Below are 26,547 nucleotides of genomic sequence, written 5' to 3' on the forward strand. Positions count from 1 at the left end.
ACTCACTCACTCACTCACAGGAGTACTATCTCGAGGCCTGAATCTGAATATGTCATCCCCCCTGAGCACTCCCTGATCCCAGCCATGTGGGGTGTGAGGGGGAGCAGCGGGAGAGCCTGTCCTGAGCAGCGTCACCCTCCACATTACAACCCAGGCGATAAGCGTCCAGGATACAGCAGGACAGGACGGAGACAGGACGGTGCGTAAGGAGAGGTCACTGCTGGACCATATCATTGGTGTCAGCCTCAACCGGGTTCACTGTTGGATTCAAACTATCAGCTTAGGAAACAATCGCTAAAAAATTAAAAATACAGTATTCCAACAATACAGTACTGCAATCTCAATTACACAATGACACCTTATTTTCTACTGTTTTCACTTTTGGCCTTGTGGGTAGTATCATAGATGTATGTGATGACCTGTGAAGGGGCTGTAGAGTACTTGTTCAGTTTGTGAGACCATGTTAGGTTCATTTTGACCTTGGTAGTTCCATTCCTCTAAAATATGTTCTTTTCTCCTCATCCTTTTTAAAAAATGTTGCGCATTATGTTCATGTTACTTTGCACCTTTGAATGTCCTGGCCATAGCTGTGCAAAATAAATAAAAAGAGTATTTGTTTGTTTTTTGGCAAATCAATGACAGTAATTATTAGAAAGGTCTTTCTAGCTGCATTGTGTTTGTTGAAGTCCTGTTTCTTTTAACTTGCCAAAATGAGCTTTGTGCTCTTTTGCTTATCTGCTGTAAGAAGACCCTTAAAATGACTACCCTATATAATTATGGAGAGCTACAACCAAAATCAAGAACTGTATGGTGTATAACATGACTAAATATGCACCATCAAAGTAAATGTTTGCAAATAATAAATTAATAATAATAATAATAAATTCTAGCCTTTTCAGGCCAAACGCAATTATATCACACGTCACTTTAAAAATTCAAGTCCATCTGTCTCTAAAAGCCTTTCCACACCGAGTCTGAAACTTTTGTATTTCGCTGTGTGGGACTTTCTGCTGCGCTTTCGATTTCTGCGAATTTCGGTGCTGTTAAAAACAAGCCTACCAATAAGATAATGGCTTTTGCAATCAATAGAGTTTCTCAGACGTCACCGTCATAATTCCACACTTCACACAACAAGATGGATGTTGATCGATTGACACATTTGATCTCCCAAACTTAGTGCCCTGTTTGACAAACAGACGTGAGTAGCCTACAAAACTACAGAGATTTTAACACTTTGTTGTCAAAGTAATTAATGGAGAACCACTTGTTTTCAAGGGCATTAGATAAATTCATGGACATTATGTGTCGCAAATTACATGTAGCTGCTGTGAAAGGAAAACAAATACTGTATATACATCAATATATAATTGCTAATGGCTCGCCAGCTACCAGTATGCTAGCCAGCAGCATATGTTGTGTCTTTGGCTGTTGTTTTGATGTAATGTGCGTGCTGTGGTCTGCTTTACTGTTTAGTGGAAGAGGTCCAGTAAAGCCTCTGGGACAACTGCATTAAATCCACAATGAGTGGGCAGGCAGGAGGAAGACCTAAAAAGCAGCTGAAGCAGCTCACTGGCTTTTCTTGAGAAATCATCTGAGCCCCGGAGGTATTATGAGATGATTGCGTGCTGGCGCGAAGCTTTAATTTTTGGTGCAATGCACAGAACGCAAATATCCGTGGCAGACTTGGTGTGAAAGGTCTGAACGTGAAAAATCAATTCTGCGGGGAATTCCAGCACAGATTCAAAGTCGTCACCCGTTTCTCGTGTCTGACGACATCTGCAAAAGGGGAGCGCTCTGACATTAAAAAGTTCAGCCTCCTATAATCCGCTTTGCCCTTGTGAAGGGAGTGACTTTGAAACTCGCTATCGCAATTACCCCCATCCACTTCGCCCAGCTCACCGGAAATAGAAAGTCACTCTCTCTAATTCACCATCCACCTCTCTTCAAATCCTCCCGTTTGTTTGGGGAATTGTAAGTCTCTCTTTTTTGTTCTTAAATTATCATTCATTATACTCTATTGGTTTTTCTCATTTGGATAAATGCACACGGAAATTAAAACTTTTTGGTTTGTGACAGAGATTAGTGTCGAGTGGAGGGCAAACCCAATAGCTTCCATTTAACAAGAAAATAGATATGATTATCCTGCACTTGCTCGCTGTTCAACTTTTGTCCTCGCTCTCAAAGGGTGCTGCTCCGATAGCTCTGCCCTCATTACACAGCAACAAAAAGGCCTGGGCAGACGGTCACACAGCCGCTACTGGCTATTTATCATCCTATATTTAACATCAGAATGGGATTCTGAAGCCAAAAAAAGAAAGACTGAGACATTTCATCGATGCTATTTATCCCTCCTCCCTGTTTGCTTGTAATATTTATAGTTGGCACCAGCAAAGGCTTTTGTCTGCCTAGGATGAATAATTCGATGAATATTCAGCGTGTACTGGAAGATTAGGCAGGACTACAGATGATTTAGCATGTATATCTGAACTGTACCGCATTATTGGTTCATCACCATCTGTGGATACCATAATCTACCTCAGATTACAGCCGCAGCATCTACTTCAGACAGATAAAAACACACAACGAGAGCTCCTAAATCTACATGGCTGTAGTAAAAAGGAATGAGCAGATTACAGAATGTGTGTTGACGGTGAAGGACGATACACAATTTTTGTTTTCTTGATTTGTAATTCAACAGACTGCACATATTAAGGTCATGTTCACGCGTTGTCACATTGTGGGTATTTGCATGTTCATTTCAGATTAGTCCACTGGTAAGCTTTAATTACTCAGCTCAATAAATACATTCTGATGGCACTGAGGAAGTGTTTTTATTTGCTACCTTGTACAGCAAGCAAAAAGAAACAAATAGAGATGAGGTGGTGAAATGCAAAAAAAATCTGTTTAGCTGATCCAATAAATTAAATACAATTGCTGCTTTCATTTTACTGCATCAGTAAGAAGTCATACCTTTACATTTTGCTGATAATACTCATGTACTTTTACCCATGTAAAATATATCATATGCCTTGTATATAAAATCCTGATTCTAGCCGGCAGCTAAATGTGAGCACAAATTTGCATAAAATGAAAATACACATAAAAATACCCCCCCACTCGCCGAATTGTGCATTATGTATATGCCATGTTGCCTTTAACTTAAGTCCTATTAGTGCACGCAGCAGAGCAGCAGAACAGAACATCCTCATCTTCTGCCCAGAGACCCAGAAAACAGCCAGTGCTCCTATACTGCAATGCTGCTGCTTGGGCCCAAGGCTGTCTGTGTCTCAATTAGTTTATGGTAATTTGATTAGTCAAAGCTTTATTTACATTTTGACACAGGACCCTTCTACAGGGTCACAAAATTAGGTAATAATGCCTTAGTTAATATTGTACTTTAACCGTGCAACTTTCCAGACAAATTTGCAATTAATCAAATGACCAAAACCAATTGTCACACAATGAACTGATGCTTTGGGACCCACAGAGGAGAGGGGCCCCAAGGCCTTTAAACAGAAGGAAACATAGAATTCCTTAAATCAGGTCACCTAATGGCTGATATTTTTTCTTACACTTACAGGAAATACATCAAAATAAAAGCACATAAGACTTTACTTTTCACCATTTTTCAGTTTATTATTGGCATATTGGTGTGTTTGTGTTTGTAATGTGTGTATACTGGATTCCACCGCACTGTGTATAACACCTTCTACAATTGGCCATGTTTTTGTACTGTTACTTTATAAATGGACCCTTAAAGTTTTGGTTACAATTACACAGAATTACCATGGATTTCAATCTAAATTACCTCCTTTTTATTTATAAACATGATCTTTATCAATATCCAAAAGTGGAGAAAAAAATGAAATAATGTCAAACAATGAGAACTTGAGTTTTACATCTGCTAAGGCTGTTCTATCTCTCTTTATGCCTCCCACTGGGAAAAACAAAAAGCCTTCTTCAGGGGCACTTAAACAAGAGTTAAACCTCTGAATCAGAATGTGGAACCCAAGAACGGATAGCACGCCTTCAGAACAAGTAGATATAGATAGATTTATATATAGAGTTTTATATTCAGCTTGAAACTTTAAGAGAGTACAGTAAACACTTCTCACACATGATAGAAACTACTTGACGCCTCAGAATCAGAAAAAATGTAGGCCAAACACTGTCCAAGCCCACGATAAAGTGAACCAACCAAACCCAAAGCAAAAGAGAACTAAAAGAATTTAAAAAATAAACATAAATAAAAAAAACTACCTTGCCCACAATCTTTTCTTACGAAGTTTGAAGTTGATCGGAACAGACACCTGACCACACAAACAGAATAGAAAAGATCAGTGGTAATGCATTTTAAAATGCACAAAGATTCTCCTGTACAATTTGGCGTCTCTCTGTGAGTACAAACACCTAAAGGGCTCAGTGGCGGTTTCGATGGGTGGCTCTTGTTTTGACTTGTCGTTCAGTACACGTATGTAGTCCTCATGTGGTTTTATCCTCAGAGATGTATACATCAGTGCTGTAAACAGGCACACACAGATTGAAAAAGGACGGGGAGATCAGTGTTCAGTTTTATCTCTCCGTCATCAGCGTCTTTCCTCCTTCTCGGTTAGTTTCTCAGTCCTGCTGAGACAGTCGGGTCCTCCTGGTAAGGCTATCCGTCTACAAGCCTGCACCCATGCATCCCACCCCCTCTCCCCCACTGTCTCCTAATCCTGAGAGTGGGATGCCTCCAAAGCCTGGCAGTGCTCCAAGAAATTCCAGAAAGGACGGAACTCCTTCCTCATTTTCTGTGTAGTCGTGTTTCTATTTTTTTTTTTTGCTGTTTGAGGAGGGATGAGGGCAGGGAGGGCAATATGGGCTGAAAACTTGATGCTTTTTTTTAATTGCCTTGGTCGTCAAGGAGTGATTGTGCAAAGTCAAGCGGTCTCCGATATGTCCACACGAAAGGAGCTAGCAAACCCTTTTCCCCGCTGCAGGAAGCAAAGAAAAACAAAAGGCCTGGTTAGCTGTGTGTGTGTGTGTGTGTGTGTGTGTGTGTGTGTGTGTGTGTGTGTGTGTGTGTCAAGTTTGTGTCAGAGGGATGAAAGAAAACAAAAAAAGAAAGAAAAGCAGCACTTAAATTGCATCATTTGCTCAGAATTGGAGGCTCCAGACATGCACAACAAGGGGTAGGAAGCCTCACATCCCGTTTCAAATCACACAGTTGTGAAATGGCTCATGGATAATATGTGTGTGAAGAGGGGGGTTATGGGAATGGTGGAAGGGGGTGAGCTCGTGCATTTTGCACGGCTAATATATTTAGGACAACAACAAAAGATGGAGGCTGAGCTTTAACAGACTAGAGTCCTCTCATTCATGCTCCCTCCCCTTCACTGTCCCCCGCCCCCATGTTGTCCGTTTGGTGACGGTAACCCACCCCCCTCTGCACCCCACCCTGACCCCAGGCTAGGCCCAGGCCCAGGCCTGCACCTCCCGGGACAAAAGAGTCTCTGTGTATCACTGGCTGACTTGATCAGATTAGGGAGCTTCAGCGTCTTGGTATCATCATTCTATCCCTTCCTCCACTCCACTCCTCTTACCCCTCCTCTCTCCTCTTCCCTAACCCAGCCCTCACTCTGACTGTTGTTCCCTCTTTGCCATTATCCCCCCCACCCGCCACCCCCGCACTCATTAGCATGAGGGCCACATTGATCTATTCAGCGAGGGGAATGAGTGGTGGTGTTCGTGGGAAATGCAGCGATATTGGGAGCCCTTCACTTGGAGTGCTGCATCGTAAGCGCATAATAAGCACATCTATGGTAACTATTAGAACCAGAGGCGATCACACACAATGCGTCTCACACTGCATAAAGGGGAAAACACAGGAATGATAATCATTTGAAACATTGTTTAATGGTTGATGTTTAGTTGCATTTGAAGTTTCTTAGGTGCACATTTTTACATCATGTCTGTTCCTTGAATTTCAATTAGGAATATTACAGTCTGAATGTTTGTACTACTGTGACTCACATTTTCAGATTTAGTTTTCTAGCCTTCTAGACTCATAAAACCCTTTTATTGTGAAATATATGTATTGTCACGACAGCAGTGTTTCTATATTTTCATAATTATATCAACACATTTGACATTTTCTGTTAATTTTATATTCGATTACTGAAATGCATAGCCTTATACTATCACTGCAACTCATATTCTTGATTGTTATTTTCATTTTTTAAATTATAATTCCTCACCTTATTCTGCCGAATTACATCACTGCTGTAATAACCTAAAAGCCTAACCATTTTAAATATAATGTTATAACCTTCTACAATTTATTTCAAGAATCTTTTTAGAACCTTTTTAGACTAGTTTCTTGTCAAAATCTATTATTATAATTATTACTATATTTATAAGTTTCATTAGTTATTTGAACATGTTGTTAATCTTGTATTTATTTGGATGATGTGTAAATGATTCGTATTAAGCAGCATCACCTTAAATCCCCACATCTGTTATTCTTGATATTTTCATTTAAATCTTTTCACAGTTTTAATTGCTCGTTCTTTATTCTCTGTGGGCTTATCTTGTACCGCTGAAATATGCTGTTGATGTAATTTCTCATCACTTGAAGTTAAATTTAACCTCACGACCTGACGATCCTCTGTGACGATGCAAAATGTGAAATTGGAACGTGAGCAATTGGTTGTAGGCTCGACATAACTTTTTCATCCAGGATTTTAAAAAAGAACTTTCATAGTAAATGAATAATTAAAATTAAACATTAATTAAAATGAATGAGAGCCTTTGAATGAGAGTTTAAAAACAGTGATTCCTTGTGAAATAATCACTGGTTGAAAGAGGCCATCTATCTTTGCAACTCTGCGTCGACCAGTGTCTTACAGCAGCCATTTTTCCATAATGAGACAGAGCTTCCTTAATGCTAATATCTCCTCCCACAATGCAGCAACCATATAGATCATAATTGCTCCTGGCAAGTTTAATTTGGAAAGTCCCACAGGCCAATCTGTGTGTGTGTGTGTGTGTGTGTGTGTGTGGGAATGAATTGAAACGGTAGGTGAGGGAAGATAAGATCATCACAGTTGGAGATAATGGAGATGCCTGAGAAAGGGGGAAGAGTTAGTTAAACACTCTGACAAGAGAGCTGACAGAACAGGGGTCAGACCTGAAATGAATTTCACGCTTCCTTCCACAGCCGATCCAGGGAGAAAATTGAATTTGGAATCTTTTCTTTTTCACCTAATTCAATCACCAGATCAGAGAGCGGGGCAGGCGCTTAGGCCTGAGCAAAACACAATACTCACTTAAATAAGCTGGGTTATAAGGTGCTCTGGAGTTAGGCAGAATTGCTTCCAACTCTTTCCTCTCTAGGGGGCCCTGGTGGAGGTGGTGGTGGTTTTTGAGGAGGTGATGATGGTTTTGGTGTTGGTGACTGAGAGGCGTCTCTTTGCCAAAGGTGGAGAATGACTTATCAGCCGTTTGCTCTGGGATTTCAAATACCTCTGTGTCCGGGACTGAGTCCATGCCAGGCACGTGGAGGTTGCTGCGGTAGTCCGGGCCTTGGCGCCCGTCGGAGGGCACGAAGCTCGGCATCCAGCAGCGATCGGAGTGGCCCAGGGCCTTACACTCCTCTGTGCAGTTAGAGAACAGATCGGCCCCTGTAGATGAGGGGAGGGAAGGAGGGAGGAAAAGAAAGTGAGAAAAGACGTCTTTAGCATTTCTTGAAAAAGCAAGATAAGCAGGAAACAAATGCAAACACAAACACACTGCAGCTAACTCCAGCTAACTGGTAAAACAGATTTACAATAATAATGACTGAATGTACAGAGGCGTTGTCATAAATGCAGATAATGGTGAGTGACATTAACACCTCCAGGACAGAGGTAGAAAGTGTGAGTACTTTACTTAAATACACATATGAATACTTTATTAGCATTTGCATTTGATTCCATTTTGAACAGTAACAAGGGAGCTTACCCCGCTACTTTCACTTTTAATATTTAAGGTACCCCACATCTTTTTAATAGTAAATTAGATTTTTTACTCAGACATTATACTTGTAATGGAGTATTTTTATATTGTGGTATTGGTGTGTGTACTTTAGTTAAGGATCAGTCAGGCTGACCTACAGCCGAGCATTTCTCTGTGTTTTGGATGTTTTAAACTTTTTTAAAAAAGCATCTGTTTTACATGTGTCGCATTAAACTTTAGTAAGGATGTTAAATCTGTCTCAACGTGTCATTTAGACCCAATCAACATTCAAGACCTATTTTTCACCAAAGGAGAGTAACTTCAGCTACTGTAAATGATGAGATGCTGTAATCCCACCCCTAGTGCAGTTTCCCTTGTTTCTGGAATATTATGGAAAATGTCTGCACCTTGAAACAGAACAGAATAAAGCAGATGGCTGTATTAGAAGCAAGAAGAAGATTCCTAGTTACGGCCCTAGTTAAGGTAATGTGCACTGAAAACACTCATTTCACTCCTTATTAAGAAATTGCCATTTTTTGTTAAATAGTGGACTAAATAACCGCTTAAAATGGAGATTAATGGCCTTGAAACTGTTGGAAAACGTGTCTGCCTTTCTAATTTTTTTCTCAAAATGTTTCAAGGCTCTGGTTTTAAAAAAGTGCCAACCACACAATGTGAAGTCTCTGCTGTAGAAAGGGCCAGTAGAGATAAGGGACTACATGTTACAGTCTATTGATAATTTTGTCATAATGATTGTCCATACAGTAATTTCACTATGTTGGCCTAGTATGAACACAGAACATTTATTCCACACCTGTCCGTCCTGGGACAGGGATCCCTCCTCTGTTGCTCATCCTGAGTTTTTCCTTATCTGAATTGAGCCTCTATAGATAGAGGTATGCTGTACAGGTTGTAAAGACCCTTGAAACACATTTGTGATTTGTGAAATAAAAATTGACTTGACTTGACTGGAGGGAAATGTATCAATGCATTTTGTAAATATTTTTGGGGATCCTGGGTTTTTGAAAGAGAAGCGATTCAATTTTAAACCACTCAAAGAATGCTATTGTGATGCTTATGAAATCAATCACACAGTCAAATAAAGTCCAAAATCACACATTTCCCTCAAAGGGCTTTAGGAACTAGGTACAGCAAATGAAACCCTCTGTCCCTCCATTAAGATAAGGAAAAAAGAAAACCGAAGCTGGAGCAATAGAGAGATAAGGGATCTCTCTTTCAGCAGACATACAGAAAACATGAGAGAAACAGCAATAATAAAATGACAGCACTGCTAAATCATTTTTTTGCTTCCTAATACTAAATAATGTTGCCTTTACATAACGCACAGAAAGCTGTAGAAGCTGGGGAGGTCAGTAAATGAATGAAATAATTCAAGATGATAATTGCAATTGCTTGAATGATATGCAGAGGAGATGTCCTTTTTGTACTGAGCCACTGCCCATCACAACATGACTGTTCTCAACACTGATAACCTTTGGATATGGGGCATTAAAAAACAGAGAAGAAGTAGACACACAATTAAAACAGAGCCACTTAGTAAAGGGGATTAGGTGGGGTAACTCAGCCAGGACTGTAGACAGTCTGTTATTTAGGTGTAAAACTGTTTGATTATTAGATTCTGTCATATCTTGTTTATTTAAGCATTCAGTTTATGTAAATTGTATTTAAATCTATTGTAGAAGGTGAACTCCTGGTACCACACACTAAACAAAAAAATCTGAATCCTTCTTCAGTGTTTGGCTTGCCTGACAGAAAGCCTGAGGTCAAGCAAATGCAAAGCATCACAGGTCACTGGATGTTTGCGTGTGAGCTGCAGGCAACATGCATCTGTAAAAAAATGTTCCCTATAGTGGGCGGGTTTTATAGGACACGCTGTGTGTGTGTGTGTGTGTGTGTGTGTTTGTGTGCAGGGGTTGAGAGGTAGATGCAGTCTTTAAAGCCACTGCCGGCAAACTGCCCGGGCACCCTTTAACCTAGGCATTAGATTAACCAAACCACAAACTCACTAGTATTGCATTACCCAGCCTGCCCCTGTCCCTGGTCCTCCACCTCATTCCCTTTATAAAATTCTATTGTTTTCCATCAAAGGCTGGCTGCAGGTAAAACTGAAAACCAGTGATAGTGTGCTCGCTTTCATGTGGAGTAATTATGTGTCAGGAATTTGAATGGCAGGAATTCTCAGTGACCTTCCATTTGTCAGAGAGGAAAGGGGCAAAGAGTCAGCGGGAACGTTCAGAGCAGCAATTTTATGCTGAGTGTAAGCCTTAAGCCAAATTGTGTTTTCATTGCCCCGTATGTTTTTTGCAGTAGGGCCTACATCCTGCGTATGCGTGTAGTTTGAACGTTAAATCCGCTTGTTGTGTGTGTGTGTGTGTGTGTCTGAGTCGCTGTTTGGGTCTACAATCTGAACTGTCCAGCTAGGGCTATCTGCTGCTAATCCTTCTGAATACAGACTGATTAGGCTAAGACTGATGCCGTCCCAGTAAGCAGAGTGTGTGTGTGTGTGTGTGTGTGTGTGTGTGTGTGTGTGTGTGTGTGTGTGTGCGTTTTGCGGTGTGTGTCTGTAGCGGTCAGCAAAGGGGGAATTTGCTTTGTTACAAAGCGGATTAATTTGGCTTGCTGTCACCAACAGCTTGGAAAAGTGCCCAGTCTCCTAACGTGAGGGCTTCTTATTAAATATTAACCAACATACCATAAACACACCATCACATTACGTTTTAATACGCCTCTTACACCGGAGGAAAAGACTTAACTGTACAGCTTGATGGGGGGAGCTACCAGAACGCATGCCGGGAGCTGACATACTGTATCAGTGCACCTGGACATGCAGGGAGCACTGCATTGTGGGCAGCGAAAAAGCAGAGTGGAGAACTGTGTTAATGCTGTGTTAATTCGGGAAATGTGGCATTTCGACAAGACACGCAGGGAGAGTAACTTCAGCCATAAAGCCAGATCAAGACATCTTGATATTTCTTGACATTTTGGCAAAATTAGATGTTCCCCTGGCACATTAGACAGTCTCTGTTGAATCAGGAGGATAAAAACATTTCAGATTTAAAAGTGAACACACAGACACACAGAGCTGGGCCGTGCTTAAAATGTGAATAAAGGTTGTGGGTAATGACTGTGTCTCTTCACTACGTAGTTCTCCAACAATGTTGTCACAGTCTGCGTGAGTTATGAGGTTTCATCAGGCGGCAGAGTAAAGTATCTGCCCTGCACTTCAACGTGGGATAAAAAAGAAGTGTGTCAACATGTCTCGCACTGAGTCAAAAACAAGCAGAGAGGCCAGCGAGCAGACTGGGGGTGGGTGGGGGGGTGGGGGGTGAGGGGGGGTGTAAAGCGATCTTGAAGCGCGCTGACCCTCGTTTCTTCTGAGGCCTCATCTTAGCATTCTGCACGGTGCTCGTGCAGGGCAAACACGAAGTCTCGATAATAACCTTCATTTGGTAATTGGTATGCAGAGGTCTGAAAAATGAATTACTGATCAGCGAGCTGTTACCACGGTGATAACGTGAACCGCAGGCCTAAGGAGGAATTCATCACGCCAGTGGGGAGAGATGGGAGTGGAGTGGGGATGGAGGGGGGGGGGGGGGGGGGGGGGGGGATAGCAAAGTGGATAAGCGCCTCGACTCAATCTTCTCTGAGTGTGTGACATTGGCTATATTGATGATATGTACTTTACGCACACAGCAGGACTGGAAATGGGGTCCCTATGGGGTCGCCTGGGGATGCAGAAGTGGTCCTGGAGGGTCCAGCAGTAAATGAGGAGCAGTTTAATTCAACTGTGATTTAATTCACAAGGAAATGTGCCGATCACAGAACGCATGGAATGACCTTTAACGCCGAGTTCACACTCAGCACTTGCACTACAGAACTCTACAAGTTCACGCTAAACCCCCCAAAACAAAAATCTTCCACTTTCACACGCAAAAGTCTTCCCACATATGGTTCTGGGACTGAATCTGATTAAATTAAGATCCAAGTATGTTGAGTTAAAATTAGCTTAATTATTCAATTTCTTGATAATCAGAAAAAATCTATGACTTTTTATAACTAATTAATCATTTGAATAATTTAAGTAAAATAAGTTGGTGCAGTTTCTGCAGTGTGATGCGCTGCTTTTCATTCATTTACATTATAAATATTAAATACTGTGTGCAATTTTGAGATGCTTTACTTGAATATTTTAGTCATATGCAACTTATAATTTCACTCTACTACAGCTATACATTAAAGACCAAGCTTTTGTATTCTGTATGAAACATATGAAGGGTTTATAAAACATGATGCACAGACAAACTTTTAAGTTAACATTTGTTCCATCAGCTACAACATTAAAATTAGCTAAATTCTGCTTCCATGTTACTTGTCAATGCTAGGCCAGTATACAGTGTATGCAGCGCAGTAACCTCTTCCAAAGAACCTCTTCACAGCAGTAAATAACCTGCCATGTGTTTTCACTATCCTCTCACATATCAATTCATTCCTCTCCTCCACACACATACATATAAAACATATATCAAAGGAAAACAGATTTCTATTTAAAAGTGAAAAAAGCATGCGTATGAAAGACAAAATGAAGTGAAAACACATGTACAGAAGAGTGGAAGTGTATAGCTGTAGGAGAGTAAAAATGTGTCTGTAATGAGAGTGAAAGTATATTTATGTGAAAGGCCCACAAGAAATTATGGCTTGTGCAGCCACTTATAGCTCTTGATTATAATAATTTTACTTACATTGTTTTCGACATGATATTTCTATTCTTGCTTAAGTGAAGATAAGTACACGCATCTTCCATAACTGTCAACTGGCCAACAGTACAAAAGCCTTAAGGGATGCAGACAGAATAAGCGATAGCTATGTAATGTTATCACTGTGGCTCCTTGTGAAGCACATTTGTCATTATTCTTGACATTTTATAGACCATGCAAATATATGATTATGCACTTATAAAAATAACAATTCCTTCCTTTTTTTTCCACATTGATTTCTACAGTGGCATAGCGGACCTGCGACTAGTTACATTGTTAGGTTTACAAAGCAAAATGGCCGATTTTGACATTTTGTGAGGTTGCACTTTATGAATATTTAACAACAATATGTTAAATAGCAGCAGACGTTTTAGTACTTATAATGCTAAATATAATATTCATGCATTTCTCATCCCTTTCACCAAACTGAAACATGCATCCACACTGAAATTACAGGGCCTTCACATCATAGCTGCTATAACTCCACATGATATCTGCACACTGCTGTGTATAATGGAACATAATGTGCAGTGCTTGTTCATTTGAATCCTGTTTTTGACCTTTACTGCAAATCCTCCCCTCTCTCTCCCACACTCTGTCACTCTCCACCAAAGACTGAAACGACGGATCGGCCCAACTAGGAGTTTGTTCCTGATACTGGACCCAAAAACATCCTCTTTTAACAAAAAAGAAAGAAGCTTTTAATAAAGTTTTTTAAAGTGCTTGAATAAATCCAAAATTATAACCTTAGTCAGTGCGCATGTGTGGGCGTAGCGTGTGTGTGTGTGTGTGTGTGTGTGTGTGTGCTTCACCAGGACATTCTGATCATTTATCACCATTGATGAACCACACAAACAATATTATCTTGTTTTTAAACAGCCCTATTAAGGCCTATATGTATTTGTGTTTTTGTTTGTTTATTTATTTATTTTGATGTGTGCGTGTGTTTCATCCTGTTCATATGTCCATTGCAGGTGATTTCTGGACTCTTTCTGACTCTTTAAGTGCGTCCTTGATGAAGGAAGAACTGAGTGGTTTTGCTCAGGGAACAACCAAGCACACAGCCTGAAGCAGCAGAAAATATTGGCACAACAACGTAACCAGCAGCAGGAAAAGATAACACAAATTACTGTGTCAACACTCACATAGTGGTGGTTGTCAACAACACAACGCTACCACCACGGTAAAAATGGCAAACAGCACCGTCCTCCTCTGTGAGGTCTGTTCCAGCAGTCAAAAACATGTTCAAACAAATCTCACTGGAGTATTTATCTGCCCAAAATGTAATGTTAACACTTTGATTCATAGTTCAGCAAATTTAGTCCAAGATAAAAACCAACAAGTGCCTATAAATCTGATAACATGGACAAAAAGTCTCTCTGGAAGACAAAGAAAATATTGAATTCCTCCCCCTGAGTGATGGATTCATGAAGTCCTGAGTCCAAGCCACGCAAAGAGGCTAACACGACATTGTGATGGATGACATGGACACGTTTATTTAACATTAGCATTTTTTAAACACTGACGTGGCTCCGGCGTACCCTTGCTGCTGACAAACTCAATTAGCACACAGAGAGTAAAGCCTGTGTTCTTTTTAAGCATTGTGGGAGAAGAGTTGCAGGACACTAAGCCTCACTATCAATTATCCTAATCAAACAAAGACCTAATGCGCAGCAAATAATCTGTTCAGAGGCACTAAGCTGCCTGATAACTCAACAAAATAACTGTATCCTGTTTGCCACACCAAGGGTACTCAGAGTCAGCAGTGAAGTGCTGCTGAGCCTGCCACTGGACACACAACACACACGGCATACATTCATATGTGAGAGCGGGACTGTATGAACAGGCGATGAAATGCCAACGCACGGAAAATAGGACATAAAGCAGCTGGCTGGCTCTGGCCAGAGCGGGAATAAAAATGTTCCACAGCAGCAGCATTCTATCAGATCCCTTCTTATTCAAATCAGATAGTTCCTGATTCCACACTTTAAAGCACAGCTGCTTGTGTTCAGACATCTTTTTAACATAGCAACTGACATGTGTCCATAGCGACAAGTGTCAAGAACATCAATGTCAAGTACCAAAAGCTAGTAGTTAATGTCCGGTGAGATTTATACTCTTGGTAAAATATGCTCTGGTCAGACATTCCTGAAAATAAGATGTTGTTATGCGTTGTTATGGTAGTGGTAGAGCAGCTCAAGAATTGTAGTGCCACCAGGGATAGTCCCGATTAGGGGGAAAAGGTGAAAAAGAAGAACCGATGAGAGACTTTCGTTAACGACTGACATGTGTTTGCAGTATCAAAAATTGTAAAGTAAAAAGATCTGGACCCAAATGTATAGTCAGAATCTCCTTTCAAGGCTTGATTTCTAACTGGGCAAAATGGGAAACTGCCCTGTGCAAAAGCCCCACTGTGTGGGAACTAGCTGCGGTAATTTGATTAATTGATTAATATAACCTGAAATGGAAAATGATTTAAGGCAAATCCACCATCATTAGCTAATATTAGATGGGCCCTGTGTCAAAATCTAGATTTAATATCTTTAATATGTGTTGATATTATGCTCACATGACGAATACCCTTGAATAAATGTATAATTAAATCATTTTAATTATTAATCACAAATGCTTTTACATTTGAAGGACAACTCCATCCACATACAGCAGCTGGCTCTGGTGCCACAGTGGTGAAAAAGACCAAGCTGACGATGGAAATTGAAACTTGCTTGGCATTGAATGCTTGGTCGGATTCATGGCTCTATATACTCTTCTTTTATCATATCAGCTTCATTCAGGCAAAGTTCTTGTACAGCTGTTTGTGTTTACAAAATATCCATCATGGGACATCTTTGTTGTATTTTGTTAAATGATAAAAAGGGTTTCTTTTCCTTTTGGTACTGATACCAAACTCAGGTATAAATTTCACAATACCTGGCCCTACTTGTTTAAAAAAGAGCAACTATTCAGAACAGAATATGAACTCTGGCTCATATTCTGCGTTCACATGAAATGCTAATGCACTCGAAATAGGACAGCTCCATCCACATAAAGCAGCCGTCTGGCTCAGTCCTGATTAGGAGTGAAAATGTTCCACAGAAAGGGAAAAAGAAAGACCTGAAGCAGTTGTGAAGTCTCTGAGCCTGTAGAGCTAAACCGGGCTGTGGTGGCAGGGGGGGGGGGTTCAGCACTCTGCGTTTGTGTTTACCGAGGCCTGTTAAATCCCTCCAGGCCCACTGGAGTGACAGTGGTAGAGGCAGGCAAGCCTGAGCGAGGGCCCCTGCTGCAACTGACCAGACATAATGACAGGCTGCATCCACAGAGGGCCGCACCAAAGAAAGAAAACAGAAAACTGGCATACATAAATCAGTGGGGCCCTATTGTATGAGTTCAGATGGGTTCCTTTGGGAAAGGAAGATTAAAAAAGAAAAAAGGATGGTAATGGAAGAATGTGGTCATGAAGGGAAAAGAGATGAGGTCTACAGAGGGAGGGAGGGCTCAGAGTAACAGCATGAATTAATGCATTAATTAATTTAATGAACGAATGAATCGCCTGTTTTGTTAGCTGCGGCCACAACCTATTTGGTCCGCTTCCCAGCACTCCGATGCGAGCATGGCCTCATTAAAAAGCCCGTCACGTCTCATCGAGTGGTCTCCAGCACCGAGTGACCGAGCTCACAGGGAGAGGGCTCCTCATTAACACTGCCACATTACAAACAACGGCGGCGGGGTTCGCTTTCTGCCCGCCGACATTAAATCATCACGTGTCAGAAAAGTCAGATACAGATATTGAGAGACAGGATTCCATTGAGGGGCGAGGCAGCTCACAGGGACAGGATCTGGTTCTGTTACCAGCCACCCCAAGCCTTTTTTTTTTTTTTTTACCCTTCTACATTTTTTGAGCGATAACAGGAAATCACAAGCCACAGGGTCACTAGAGAGAAATGTGGATGTCTCAAAGTACGCCATCAGCACAAAAGCGTATTGTCAGACACACTGAAATGCCTCAGATGATGCTGACTCCAGCTGTGTGTGATGCTGGCCCTTATTAAAATGAGCTTTCATTCTTCCACTCTAAACACCGTTCCTCAACTGAGCAAAGAGTCCAGATTTTAAGCACTGGAGAGATAAGCAGCAATCTGCTCCTGGACCCACATTGCATAGTAACCATATGCTAATCAGCAAAGCCTTCTCCAGTACTATAGAAGCAAGAGAGCCATCGATTCTGCCTTTGAGCTTGCAGCTTCTAAAATCAAATAAACTTGTTTAGGTTAGGCTAAGTCAAACACAGCTGCAGCAAAGCCAGTTCTTACCGGAGGAGTGGCCTCGGTTGGTGGCGTCGTGGTCGCTGTCTCCTTGCTCGCTGTCTCCATGGCCGCTGTCTTTGGAGCTGACTAGGTCCGCCTCCTGGAACGCTGAACTGAAATCAAACAGAACATTAAAATCAAAGCCTCACTTAGGGTTTTTATTGTTTTCGTCTAACAGCAGTTCTGATTATTCCAGCCCCTCTCTAATCTTTCCGATCCCATCTCATCATCTAGAGCTTCATCACGGTAATGAGAGTTATCACCGAATGAAGTGGAAGCAGTCGACAGATAAGAGGTTTATTAGAGGTGGATGTGACAGAGTGAGCAGCGGAAAGGTCGCAGTGACAATCTAGTTCCATATTTACCTGTTGACACGTCTCGGCCTGTCAACCAGGTAGCTGAGTTCAGCTCGCTGGTGTTTGGTCTGAAAGAGAAGGGGAAGTTTTCAGTGCGTAGAAAAAGGCAACAGAAAGTATTATAATATATCATATATACTATCACCGCGATCAAGCCTGAAATGATGCAACCCACACAGCTCCATGTCGATGGTAGCTATGAAATGAACCTGAGCAACCATTATACATGTCACACACGGCTTTACAGATATGCTGCCAAGGAGCAAGATGAAGTAATGCATCTATTCAGGCTGGCACAGCCAAGAGACGCATCTTTGTTCTAGTGCAACTCAGCAACATTGTGACCAGTATGCTTAATGTGAATGCTTCTCTCCACAGGGACTGTACACACACACACACACACACCTACAGCAACCAGCAGAGTCAGAGCCAACATACATAATCCTAATACTCTTCTATTATTCAGATTTGTTTATTTCAAAGACTCTGGAGCACAATATAAACATGCAATCATTGCTGTTTCAGGGCTGACGTCCCGGAAGACTGCTAGTCTAATCATTGTGTTTGCTTTAATGCCTTTCCTGAAATAAGTCAGAGCATACTGTGTGTATTAGCGCTCAATAACTGCAATTTGTAGATCTGTCGTGCCACTGAACTGAAGGGGGGGATTGGGAAATGGAAATGGCTCTTGAATGAAACATTGTTTGTATCTGTCATGTCGGGATACTTAAATTTGATCAAACTGGCAGGCTTCGTGTGTGTAGGGGGGCGTCCGTGTATTGATCAGGTTTTAGACATGCTGAGGCTCTGAATGAAGGAGGTTAAACTGTAGGTATGAGAGGGACTCTTACCTCGTTTGATAAAATGCTGCCGTTTGATATGATGTCAGGCTGCTGGTCTGTGTACCCTGTCACTATGGCCCCGCACGGGTTGTGATCGGTGTCTGTGCTCCTAGACGGACTACACGGCTTTAGGAACATGAGGTCGGTTTTGGCAGACTCTGGAGTCAGACATACCTGGTAGCAATAGTTCTGGTTTTGGTGATGGGAGCCGAAGCTCCCTGACTCCTCCACGGGGACTTGAGCCGTACCGGCCCCACTGACGTTACCAGCGCTTTGCACCAGCATGATATCCGACTTGCTGAGCTTTTTCTTGCGGGCCCGGCCCTGCCGTGAGCAGCAGGAGCTGCAGCCCAGGCAGCAGTCGCTGGTCAGGCAGGTGTAAATGTTGAGCTTTTTGTCCTTCTGGCAGCGCACTGCCAGCACGATCATGACCAGGAGGAAGATGAAGGAGACAGAGCCTAGGGCGATGATGAGGATGAGGGTGAGGTCCACGGTGCCGTCTTTGGCCTTGGCAGTGCCTCCCCGGTCCCCGCCGCCGCGGCCTTCAGCCATGCTGTCCACCAGCATCACCAGCACGCTGGCGCTGGAAGACAGCGGCGGCTGGCCGTGGTCTCTCACCTCAATCAGCAGGTCGTACAGCTGGTGGGGGTCTCGCTTGGCCGACACCCGCCTTGCCGTCCGGAGCTCACCCGTCCTCCAGTCCATTCTAAACATGCCATTCTCGTTTCCCCTCTGGATGCTGTAGGATAGCCGAGCATTCTCACCGTCATCTGCGTCCATAGCCACGATGCGGGTCACCAGGTAGCCTGGCTCAGCGGAGCGGGGCAGGGGCTCCTTGGCCGTGCCATTCTTCCCCAGGGGGGCCAGCACCAGGGGGGCATTGTCATTCTGATCCACGATGATGACTTTGACTGTGGCATTGGAGGAGAGCTCCGGGGTGCCCGCGTCTTTGGCGTGGACCATGAACGTGAAATCCTTTAGTTGCTCATAATCAAAGGACCTGAGTGCGTACAGATAGCCTGTCTCCTCATTGATGGACACATAGGTTTTGACTGACATGCCCTGGATGTCACACTCTAATATGGAGTAGCTGATGAGTGCATTCTGCCCAATGTCAGAGTCCAGAGCCGTCACGGCGTGTATATACGCCCCTGGCACGTTGTTCTCTGTCACATACACATCATATATTGGCTGCGTAAATGTGGGCGCGTTGTCGTTCTCATCTGACACCTGGACTCGGATAGACTTACTGGTGGCGAGTGAGGGTGTCCCTTTGTCCCGCGCGACCACAGTGACGGAGTAAGAGTCCACCTGCTCCCGATTTAACAGCCCGTCGGTCACTATGGTGAAATAATTCCTAAAGGAGGATTTTAGTTTGAACGGAACATCACCGAGGATTTCCACGTGGATCTGTCCGTTCTCCTCTGCGTCCCGGTCCGTCACACTCAGCAGCGCGATAACGGTACCGGGAGCCGCCTTTTCTCTCACCGACTCGGTGACGGTGCTGAAGGTGATCTCCGGTGCGTTGTCATTCACGTCGGTGACTTTTACCAGCACTTTGCAGTGCGCAGGCACGGCGTTTGGCCCCAGATCCTTGGCCTGGACGAAGATCTGATACAGGCTGCTCTCCTCGAAATCCACTTCTCCGCGCACCTCGATGCGTCCCGTGCGCGGGTCTATGCTGAACAGGTCCTTTACGCGGTTGGAGATGTGGTTACTGAAGGAATAAACTATTTCCCCGTTTAATCCCTCGTCCAGGTCGGTGGCATTCAGCTGTATGACCAGCGTGCCAGCCGGTGCGTTCTCCGAGAGGCTCACCGTGTAGACTGGCTGGTCAAACACCGGCACGTTGTCATTAGAGTCCAGCACTTTAACTACCAGCAGCGCGGTGCCAGTCCGGGGAGGCTGACCGCCGTCCACCGCGGTCAGCACGTACCTGTGCGCCGCCTGCTGCTCCCGGTCCAGCGGCTTCTCCAGGACCAGCTCCGCGAACTTGTTTCCGTCCGATTGGGTCTGCACATCCAGGTAAAAGTAGTTGTTAGTGGTAATATCATACGTGCGTAAAGCGTTAGAGCCCACGTCCGGGTCGAATGCGCTCTCCAGAGGGAAACGGGTGCCCGGAGTCGCGCTTTCTGAGATCTCCACCGTGATGTCTGTCTCCGGAAAGCTGGGCGGGTTGTCATTAATGTCCATCACCTCGATTTCGACCCGAAACAGCTCCAACGGGTTCTCCAAGAACACCTCCATGTTGAGCTGACAGCTGGCGCTCTGCTTGCAGATCTGCTCCCGGTCGATTTTTTCGTTCACGTACAGGACTCCGTTCTCCAGGTTCACCTCCAGGTACGGCGACCGAGAGCTGGGCACCACCTGGAAGCGGCGCGAAGCCAGTTTGGTAAGGTCCAGTCCCAGGTCCTCGGCGATATTCCCCACCAAGGTGCCATGGTCCGCCTCCTCCGGCACAGAGTAGCGTATCTGAGAGAGCACTCCATCCGTGATACACAGGACAATCAAAAGCACAATCATCGCCGGAAAAACAAGTGCATTTGGGTAAAAAAGATTATAAAATGGATTATCCCCTTAATGGACAAAATGTCAATTTCCATCACCCATTTCACTCAGAAGGCAGAAGTCTCCAAAATGCGCAAATGTCTCCAAAATGTGCAAGGCGTCCAGAGAAATCTGCCCCATTAAAAGAGAAGCAGTTTGAATGTTTTAATGAGTTTTAACGACTGCAGAAGCTTCTTTTTTTTTTTTCTATTCTGGTTCTGCGGTCTCTTCAGATGCGTCCCGGAGAAGCTACAGCGCACATTCCAATGAGGCGCAGTGCTGCTGGAGTGATGAAAGCTCCAGGAAAGGAGTTGGAAAAAAAGAAATCATAATCCACTTAAGGAAAATTAGAGATACATATTTTTTCTTCTGTGATGGTCCCTAATAAGAAAATATCTGTGTTTTTCTGGCTCTGGCTCCTCCTGGCACCCTGCTCCCTCACTGCGGTCCCCTCCACTCCACTCTGTACTGACGCTCTTCACTCAACTATTTGCTTTTTTTCCTCGCATCGCGCCTCCCCTTCGCAGCCCCGCGACTGTAAATCACGCTGAGAGCCCTCTCCTGATTGGAGAGCGGGGTTGCCTGTCAATGTCCGCTCGGCCCATGCCTCCCTCACTGCTTCCCTATGTCTCTCTACCTCCTTCTGAGCTCGGACTAGGTCTCTCTTACCTGACGCAAAATAAAAAGAAGTATAGAGAACGACAAGGCTGGACGTTTATGACTTCAGCCCCTCCGCTGCCACATCCTGATAACACTCCCCACCTGGCCGTGATGTAAATCGCTTCATCTAATGAACCAGTGTGGGATTAGAGTCAGTGGGACTTGTTGACTTGGTGGCAGGGTCTGTGAGCATAAAGAATGGCAAGGCGAACCGGGTTAATGCATGCAAATGTTGTGATATGTATGCAGGGAATATTCGATAGGCCTATTCATGTACTGCTGTCAAGGATGTGCGCTATAATTACACCCAGTAGTAGTAACGTTATTAACTCTCCTCCAGCCACACAGCAGCAGGACTGAAATACATCTGCGGACCTCATACGACCCCTAGCGGTATAAATGCAAACCAGAGTCATGGTGATTCATATTAAGGACCATATGTAGTCTGTCAGATGATGTTCTGCATAACTTTCTGGTTATAACAATACAGGGACTATTATTTGTGTGGACCGGTGAATGGGTGGAGACAGGAGTTAGAGGTAAAGCTGGAAGATGGCTGGCTGCAGTAAATCAGGACAGTCAGCCTCTTCTGAGAGCAGCAACTCTCTTATATAAAAACTTAGATTAGTCTGATGATACGGCTTATTCATCTTTCCCATGTCCAGTCAAAACACTTTCCTTCTTACTCTTCCTCCATCTACAAATAAGGCTAAATCATTTTTTATTGACTATGTCTACTAATGTCTTTATTACATTAGTCTACACTTTGACTGAGACTGTAAACTGGATTATTTCATTGATGGTTGCTTTGCCATCTTTGTGTTCCATTATAAAAACAATATCAGTTTTGTCCTTGTGTTTGTATCTCACATCCTTCTGCTCACAGCCACAACTTGGTTAAAAATATTGACCGTATCACATGGTCCTCATCAGCAGATGAAGTTTGCTCGGTTGCCTGAACTGTAGGTGTTCACACAAAAAGAGAAATATATTAACAGACAAGGTCAAAGGTCTTTATTAGTCATTTGTACAGAGTAACTTTGGGTCAGACTGCTCTGGCACCTAAACACAACAATGACGATGGCATTAGTGTAGAACATTTCATATCATGAACAATAACGTCCAGAGCAGGGTTAAAAGGAGAGAAAAGAAAAATCAGATAATGGATAAAACAATATTAAAACCAGACAATAATGAGGCTATAGAAGTATACTCAGAACAGCCACAATTATCAAAGGAGTCATATACCACAGTACTGAATTCAATCAGAGAATCAGATTCACCCTTTTAAATTCCTTTTGAAGGCTATTCCAAGTGGCTGGAGCATTAAACATAAAGGCTATCTTCACATCTCTGTCCGTACATTAGATTATTAGTATTGGACAAAAGAAATCAAAAGCATAGTTGTTTTAATTTTAAAATGGAGATATAGGCAGTGATTTTGCAAGCTGTAACAGAACCATATACCTAAAATTAATTCTTAATGTTAGCGCTCTGATTCAGGTTTTTAAATGTTATGGATACTTTGTTGTAGAAGTGCTTTTTTTATGTATGATGAAAAACTAAAATTCCCATTTATGAATAATATTGATTTTTTTCTCCCTTACTTCCTTATTGTCTTTTTTTCTGTCTCTCTCTGATGTTTGTTCATATACCTGGTGAAGGTCGGCAGAACAAAACTTCATAAAGCCAGCAGTCAGCCAGACTGTGTGCATTTTTTCGTTACTTTTATCTAATTGCAATTACTTCTGTTCTCCATAAATCCTCCCTTCCACCCGTCTCACTTCTGTGAACTGACACTTGACCTTGGCCATAACAGGAAATCATTGCTTTCAGTGTGAGATCAGTAGGTGTGTGCGTTCAGCTGAGTGAGGGAGGAGAGCAGCTCGAGTGCTCCCCCTAGTGAACAACAACAGCACTACACCAAACAGACTGCTGCACCCTTTCCAGTGAGGTCTCTGCTCACCCTGACTCTGTCCAATGTGCTGGAGTCCAGAATGCACACAGAGAAATGAGCTGCAGTGAGTTAAACACACACACACACACACACACACACACACACACACACACACACACACACACACACATGCATAAGCACATGATTCACACTGTGTGCAGACTATCAGAGCTACACAGAACAGGCCACTGGAGGAGAAACATGAATTGGCTCCAAGAAGAGATTTTCTTAATCAGGTCCCATCATGTCAGTTTTGCAGTCAGACATGCATCACTGTCTGCCCAGATAGCCAAAGTGACCCTGATGAGGGGGATATCAGGGCTTTATGCATGTTCAAATGCACATGGTAATCCAGGGTGAGCAATGAAACAGAAACCATATTCACAGTCATGAACAATTACAGATTTAACTACACAAATATCATTACAGTTCTCTCATCACTCCCCAATGCACATCACTTCACCACCATCACACATACACACAGAAACACACTGGAACAGCAGCAAACAGCCCTCTTATCCTGATTTACATGGTCATAACATTTTATTCTCAAGCATATTTTAGGGCTAAAAATACAGCGTATCCGACCAGTAATTGCTGTCTTTTGGTGGGTAAAAATAATGGCCCCCTCGCACATTAAAAGTTTCTCACACATTGAAGCGGGCAAATAGAAAAGGGAAAAAAAAGTTGAGCGACTAAAAAGGTGCCCTGAAGCAATCCCACCCATAAGATAATTAGAGCAGAAGAAACAGCATGTAATCATCAAGTGTTATAAAGCTACAGGGACCAGAGAGCATCATCGGATCTGAAACCAAGCACTGTCTCTCCTCCTGTTAGCTTTAACAAGCTCGCTATCAATTAACACACAAGTGGAGTCACTCCTGCGGTGTCACACTCCAGGTACATTTAGATGTTGGGGAAAACAAACAACACGTGGCCACATAAAGGACAACACAGTCTATGGCAAATATGCAAACTGGAAGCTTTGAGACAGAAACATTGGTCATTCCTCCATGTGTCCTACATAAAAATAATAATAATAATAATGATAATAATGACTTCATTTCATTCAATCAGGAAAGACTTCATTCTGAGCCACATGCACAATAGAGATGAGAAAGGTCATGATAAAGTCATCATGTATTAAGGGGGTGGTTGAGCCTTGAGCATACCCCCTGATGGAGTCCAGACACTGGTGGTGGTGGTGGTGGTGATGAAGCAAAGGCTATTAGATCTGGACGTGACTCTGATGAGCTTAACCTGGGCGCTGGATGTGATGGAGGTGAATGGGGTGGAGGAGGGTCACAACGCTTCACACTGAAATGACAGCTGACAGCAGTAGAGAGGAGAACAGAAGTAAAGTTTGACAGCAGCGATATGACTGATGGAGATCATCGCAAAATCTGCTTGTTTTAACTGAAAGAGTGCCTTTAGATGCCCATAGTCAGCTAATTAAGAAGAAGCCGGGAGAGAAAGCGAGAGAGAGAGAAAATGAGGCAAGACAGTCTTCCTTATTGAACTTGAATTCAGTAAATTCAAATCCAAAAAATTTCCAATTCAATCCCAAGAAAGAAGCAAATATCAAAAAATAAAACCAATAAAATAAATAAATAGTCAAGAAACGCTCTCAGATAAAGTTATGTTTTAAGAAGAGATTTAAAAGAGGTCACTGATTCTGTTGACCTGATTTCCTCTGGCAGCTTGCTCCAAAGCTTCGGGGCTCTGACTGCGAATGCTCTGTCACCTCTAGTTTTCAGATGCGCCTCGGGAACAGATCCTCTGCCCGAGGATCTCAGGCTACGTACTGGCTCATATGCTAACTAAGAGGTCAGATATATATAATGAAGTGAGGCCATGAAGAGCCATAAAAGTCAACAGCAAAACCTTAAAATCAATTCTAAGACATACTGGGAGCCAGTGTAAGGAAGCTAAAACAGACATAATGTGGTCACCTCTCTTGGATCTTGTTAAAAGCCCGGCAGCTGAGTTCAGTACAATGGGGAGCCAATTAATAGATTTTTGGCTTTGAGGCAGGTGAAGAGGCTGTGGGGAGATGAAGGTATGTAAAATGATCAATGTGTCTTTGAAAGATAAAACAGATCATATTTTGGAAATATTTCTAAGATGATAAAAACAAAGTCTCAAAGCTTAATTTACTATCAAATCAAATGCCAGTATTTATTGCAACAGGCTTGATGTGTTCCAGCAGGGAACCAGCAAATGGCAGAAAGTATTTTGCTGTGTGCTGGGAGCCATTTACAACAATCTCCGGTTTTGCTGGACTTAAACTGCAGAAAACTTTGTGACCTCCCGTTTTTGCCTTAACTGGCAGACACTGGCAGGTAGATCTGTCTGTCATCAGCATAACAATAAAAGGAAACACCACGTCTATGAATATTATTACCCAGGTGAAGCAAGTACAACAAAAATAAAATACTGGCCCCTGAGGGACACCATATTTGACAGGAGCAAAAAATGACATTTAGTTATTAATAGAGAGAGAGCATACCACCAAGGTCCTCTCCTGTGGAACCAGGTTCCAGTTTGGGTTCAGGAGGCAGACACCATCTCCACATTTAAGAGTAGGCTTAAGACTTTCCTCTTTGATAAAGCTTATAGTTAGGGCTGGCTCACATTAGTCCATGGTGGGATTGTTGGGTCCAATTGAATATTTTTTTACAAAGAGCACAATGTAGAACTTCTCTCTGAAAAGTGCAATGAGATTACTTCTGTTATGAATGGACGCTATATAAAGTCAATTCAAAAGTCAATTGAATTGAACTGAATAAGATGTCCTGTTTGACAGCTATGAAGACAAAGCTGTGCCACATGTTCCTACCCAGTGTCTCAGCCTGTCTAACAGAATGCTGTGATCGACTGTGTCAAAGGCAGCGCTAAGGGCCAGAAGAACGAGGACAGAGCTCATACCATCATCTGCAGCCATTCAAGTAATCCAGGACGCAACCTTCAAATAAAGAACCAACAGACTCAATGATTTTAAGAAAAGAAACTTGGTTGATATTACATCAACTGAACTGGAAGACACTTTCATATGAGATTCTATTTCTAAAAGCACAGAGAAGGAAATGGGAGAAAAGTGATTTAAAGTGTTGGTGGGTGATGGATATTAGA

At 42.8% G+C, this 26,547-nt stretch overlaps 1 protein-coding gene across 3 annotated transcripts; it reads right to left on the minus strand.

The window, feature by feature from the left end:
• Positions 1 to 3,615: 3,615 nt before the first annotated feature.
• On the minus strand, positions 3,616 to 21,264 carry pcdh10b (protocadherin 10b). Of its 3 annotated transcripts, none has more exons than XM_038699964.1 (5): positions 18,426 to 21,264; positions 17,419 to 17,477; positions 17,060 to 17,166; positions 7,308 to 7,661; positions 3,616 to 4,973 (listed from the first exon to the last, which is right to left on the minus strand). In XM_038699964.1, exons 1-5 carry the CDS (start codon positions 20,772 to 20,774, stop codon positions 4,954 to 4,956), a joined length of 2,889 nt encoding a protein of 962 aa, XP_038555892.1. In that variant the 5' UTR covers positions 20,775 to 21,264; the 3' UTR covers positions 3,616 to 4,953. The 3 variants fall into 3 exon arrangements, with proteins under 3 accessions (XP_038555892.1, XP_038555890.1, XP_038555889.1); XM_038699962.1 differs by having other exon boundaries at positions 7,504 to 7,661; positions 18,261 to 21,264; XM_038699961.1 differs by having other exon boundaries at positions 18,261 to 21,264.
• Between the last annotated feature and the right edge of the window lie 5,283 nt (positions 21,265 to 26,547).

This window comes from Micropterus salmoides, unplaced genomic scaffold, assembly GCF_014851395.1.
Source record: "Micropterus salmoides isolate LMB-PRFRI ecotype aquatic unplaced genomic scaffold, ASM1485139v1 Ms_hic_scaffold_5, whole genome shotgun sequence".
Lineage (NCBI taxonomy): Eukaryota > Metazoa > Chordata > Actinopteri > Centrarchiformes > Centrarchidae > Micropterus > Micropterus salmoides.

What these genes read in the sequence shown, in the direction of transcription:
- pcdh10b (XM_038699961.1), bottom strand. Translation starts at nt 20,774, where the DNA reads ATGATTGTGCTTTTGATTGTCCTGTGTATCACGGATGGAGTGCTCTCT. An exon ending in GCAGCATTTTATCAAACGAG is followed by an intron (nt 17,478 to 18,260) that starts GTAAGAGTCCCT and finishes CTTCTCTTTCAG; the next exon opens with ACCAAACACCAGCGAGCTGA. An exon ending in AGGCCGAGACGTGTCAACAG is followed by an intron (nt 17,167 to 17,418) that starts GTAAATATGGAA and finishes GTTTGATTTCAG; the next exon opens with TTCAGCGTTCCAGGAGGCGG.